The 4,207-nt window shown below is 35.0% G+C and overlaps 2 protein-coding genes across 2 annotated transcripts; both read left to right on the top strand.

The window, feature by feature from the left end:
• Nucleotides 1-248: 248 nt before the first annotated feature.
• Nucleotides 249-1,295, top strand: TM35_001091100 (putative dynein heavy chain; the record flags this gene model as incomplete). Its single annotated transcript, XM_029031698.1, has 1 exon — nt 249-1,295. The coding sequence occupies one exon, from the start codon at nt 249-251 to the stop codon at nt 1,293-1,295; it is 1,047 nt and encodes a 348-aa protein (XP_028877017.1).
• A 1,968-nt stretch (nt 1,296-3,263) lies between these two features.
• On the top strand, nt 3,264-4,207 carry TM35_001091110 (uncharacterized protein; the record flags this gene model as incomplete). The annotated part of the gene is made up of 1 exon (XM_029031699.1): nt 3,264-4,207. A coding segment is annotated over one exon (944 nt), but the record flags the coding sequence as incomplete, so codon positions are not given.

Here is a 4,207-nt window from a genome sequence, read left to right on the forward strand (position 1 = left end):
AAAAAAAAAAAAACAGATTTCAAGATGTAAACTCTTGCAGGAACAAAGACACATGTCTAACTACTAGATAACTACACTAACTCTCTGTCTCTCTATCTATTCTATCGTATCTCTTTCTTTCTTTCTCTTGTCGGGGGTGGTAATAATAATAGTATAGAATATCCCACCGTACTCTACTACAGTTTTATTATTCATTTTAGTATTCCAATCACGAAGGTGTTAATTTTCTTAGCAGGCACAAAAAAAATATGAACTATCCCGCCTACACTGGGGACTTCTCTGACGACCGTGCAGGGTTTGATGATGAGGCAGAGGAGGAAGTTCTTCCCTGGATTGTCTGGTTTTGTGAATTAAAAAGTCATGAATTCTTCTGTGTTGTGGACCGCGACTTTATTGATGATGAATTCAATCTCACTGGTCTTTCCACTATGGTTTCTTTCTACCACTACGCCCTCGATCTTATTCTGGATTTGGAAACCCAAAACAGTGCTCGACTAACAGAAGAGCAGCAGCGACTGGTGGAGGCTTCTGCAGAGACATTATATGGTCTTATTCACGCCCGCTTTATTACCACCCAACGGGGATTAAAATTAATGGAAGAGAAATTCGCTGAAGGGGAGTTTGGCCGCTGCCCGCGTGTTTTCTGCGGTGGTCAGGCAGTATTGCCGGTTGGACAGAGTGATGTTGTGCGTGAGAGTTCCGTCAAGTTGTATTGTCCGAAGTGTGAGGATATTTATTATCCACGATCCTCTCGTCATCGTACATTGGATGGGGCTTTTTGGGGAACGACTTTTCCACATTTGTTTCTTATGCAATTACGAGAAAGTGGGAGAATCATTGCAAAGCCAAAACAACATTATATTCCTCGTATTTATGGATTTCGACTTCGGGATAAAGGAGATATGAACGGCGGCAATAATACTAATAATAATAATACTAACAATAATAATATGGATAATACGAATGCTAATAACGATGAGAAGAGCCGGCATAACGTCAATGAAGAAGAGGCCGTGGGGAAAGATGTTAAGGATGACGAGGAAGAAGAAGAACAAAAAGAAAAAAAAAAGACACAACAACAACAACATCATCATCATGAACGAGATCCAGAAAAAGGTCAAGCAGAAGAAGAGGATGAAGAAGAAGAAGATGAGGATGAGGATGAGGATGAACAGGCACAAGGGGAGTCCACTGTTGGTACTTCTGTAGGGGATAGCCATACAACTTCTAATACCCACACCAACGCGCGACAATCGCGTAATTGCTTTAGAGATCCAAACAGAGGCCAAAATTAGGCGGCTACTTATTTTAAAAAAAGAAAAAAAAGAAAAAAAAATGCTAAAGATTGAGCAAAGGGATCAAAGGATATATATATATATATTCTTTTTTTCTTTTTCAGCAATGAGAAATAAGAGGAAGAAGGAATGGATATGGAAAATAGATGAAGAGAGTTGTGGGAAACAGTAAGAAGAAGAAGGAAAAAAAAAAAATACGAATGGGAAATGAAAAGGAAGAAAGAAAGAGAGAAAATGAGGGGTGAGATTTTACACTCACTAGAATGTTTTTTACTCATTTTCATGTATCCCCAGTAGTTCAGATGTGTGGGTTATGCGTTGAGTCTAAGTTAAGACGAAAAAAAAAAAAAGGATGAAGGGTCATCAGATAGGGATATATAAATAAATATATAAATATATATATATATATATTCCAGAAGACAGAAACATAAATTAAAAAAATAAAATAAAAGAACGAGAATAGAAATGTAAAGCAAAAAAAAAAAAAATATGAAAAAAAAAGCCATAGGGGGATTATTTAATCAAGAAAGAAAGAAGAGAAAAGAATGCGAAAACGTTGATAATAGAGAGAGAGAGAGAAAGGGAGGTGGCTGGGAGGGACATCAAAAAAAAAAAAAGGATGGAAAGTATATATATCTAAGCAGTAATGAATGGTAATCTATTATAGAAAAAGAAAAAAAAAAGCAACAGAAAGAAAAGGTAGTGGGGAGCAGTACTAGTTGCTGCTAATTATGGAAAAGGGAGAGTCTCAATAGTGTGTGAAGGAGAGAAAAAAGAAAAGAAAAAAAAAAGAACTGCCCGTTGTTGTTATTCTTCTTGTAGTGGTTTGACTCTCTCTTGTGCTCTTGAGAATCAACAACTGAAGAGCAGAGCAGAGAAACTCAACGTATTTATGAAGATATATCTCTGGAAGTATTCCTCTATCTATATATATATATGGATGGATAGATATAGATAGAAGTACTTTCTTTTTGTACTTGTCTGCTTCTGAGATGACTCAAATTATTTTTCTTTACGTTTTTGCTGCGATCTTCTATATATATATATATATATATATATATATATATATATATGTCTCTTCTTGTGTATTTCTATTTATTTTTCTACTTCTGTGTGTGTATTTACAGTACGATCAATGCTGTTTGTTTTTCTCATTCTTTCTTGCGCTTTTATTATGCTCTCAGTTGTTGTTGTTTTTTTCTTTTTTAGTTCGTGTTGACTCTTTTTCTTTTTTTCTCCCTGTTCTTGTGAGTATGTCTGTCTGTGTGTGTGTGTGTGTTGATCTGTACATCTCTGATTTATTTTTCTTTTTTTTTGCTTTTAAAAAAAAAAAAAAATTATCTCAATCATTTTTCGTTTCGCATTCTGTGCTTTTTTTTTTCTCTCTTTTAATGGTGGTGTGGTCCCTTTTCTTTTAATGAAGATGATGGATGATTGTTGTTATTATTTGTTTCACCTCCACCTCCCCCATTTTCTCTTCTTTCTTCTCTTCCTTCTTCTTCTCCTTACTACTACTACTACTATTTACTCTATTTGTTAATGGTTGTTGTTGGGTAGAAGGGGTGTAGTGTTGTGAGGTGTGTGTGTGTGTGTGTTTATTATTATTATCATTGTTGTTGTTATTATGATGATGATGATAGTTGTGTTTGTTGTTCCTTTTTCCACTTCTTCCTCTATATGGCCATTGTGTGTTTATGCATTTTTATTAAATATAAAAAACAAAAAAAAACTTTGGTGTGTGTGTGTTTGTGTGTTTCTTTTTGAAATATAATGACCATTGTGTCTTTTTTTTTTTCTCATTCATATTCTTCCTATTTCTATTTTTTTGTGGTTTTTTATTTTCTATTTCTTTCTTTTTGATTTTTATTATTATTTATTTTATCTTCTCTAATTTATATATTTCTTTCTCTTTTTCTTTTTCTTCTAAACAATAAAAAAAAAAAAAAAGAGCGGTGGATTTTAATTCTAATGAAGTCTTTAGAGGAAACCAACAACAACAACAACAGCAGCAGCAGTGCGTCGCCTGCACAAACAAAGAGACAACGGGAAGAGACCTCCACACATCCTCACAGTAATCTTCACAGTAATCCACAAGAAGAAAGAGAAGAAGAAAAACAACAGCAGGAGTCATTAGAAGTACAGGAAGATAAAATGCCAATAATGACAAGAGAGGAATCATCTCTCGTAGAGTCGAATACAGAAGTGAAGAGACATTCACGTTTTGTGGAACTTCGCCGCCGTTTGGGAAATGCAGAAGCCGTTGCCGCCTTTATTGAAGAAAATCATGAATCGCATCTACGGGATCCTAAACAAGTTAATAATTTCTTTCAAGCGATGAGTAATTGTCCAGAGGAACTCTTCTCTACTCTCTGTGAACAACATAAACGTCAGGTGTATCTTGTTTTAGAGCGGATGTTTGAACTCTTTTCCACACGGAAAGTTCCCATGTTACCAGCCGCACATGAATTTATTATTCGTTGTCTTCAGAATGGTGTGCGAAAGGCAGAATGGGCAGAGGAACTCTCCGCAAACAGTAATACGATTAATCATAATCATAATAATAAAGATAGTGAAACTGCAACTGCAACTACTACTACTTCTACTACATCTACTAGCGGAACAACAACAACAACAGCAACAGCAGCAACATCTTCGTTAATGATGTTGTTATCTCCACGTGAATTATTAAAGAAGATTTCAGCAATTGATCCACGTGGTCGACTGGAGCGTATGGTGGAAATGTGCACAACAGTAAATGATTTGCTTACATGTGCCCGTAAACTACATTTAGCTGTCACGGGAGGAAAAACAATATCCATACCATCTTCCACATCCTCATCCTCAACAACAGGAGTAAATAATAATAATAATAATAATAATAATAATAATAATAATAATAATAATAATAATAA

This window comes from Trypanosoma theileri (genome assembly GCF_002087225.1).
Source record: "Trypanosoma theileri isolate Edinburgh chromosome Unknown TM35_Tth_109_V1, whole genome shotgun sequence".
Taxonomy (NCBI): Eukaryota; Euglenozoa; class Kinetoplastea; order Trypanosomatida; family Trypanosomatidae; genus Trypanosoma; species Trypanosoma theileri.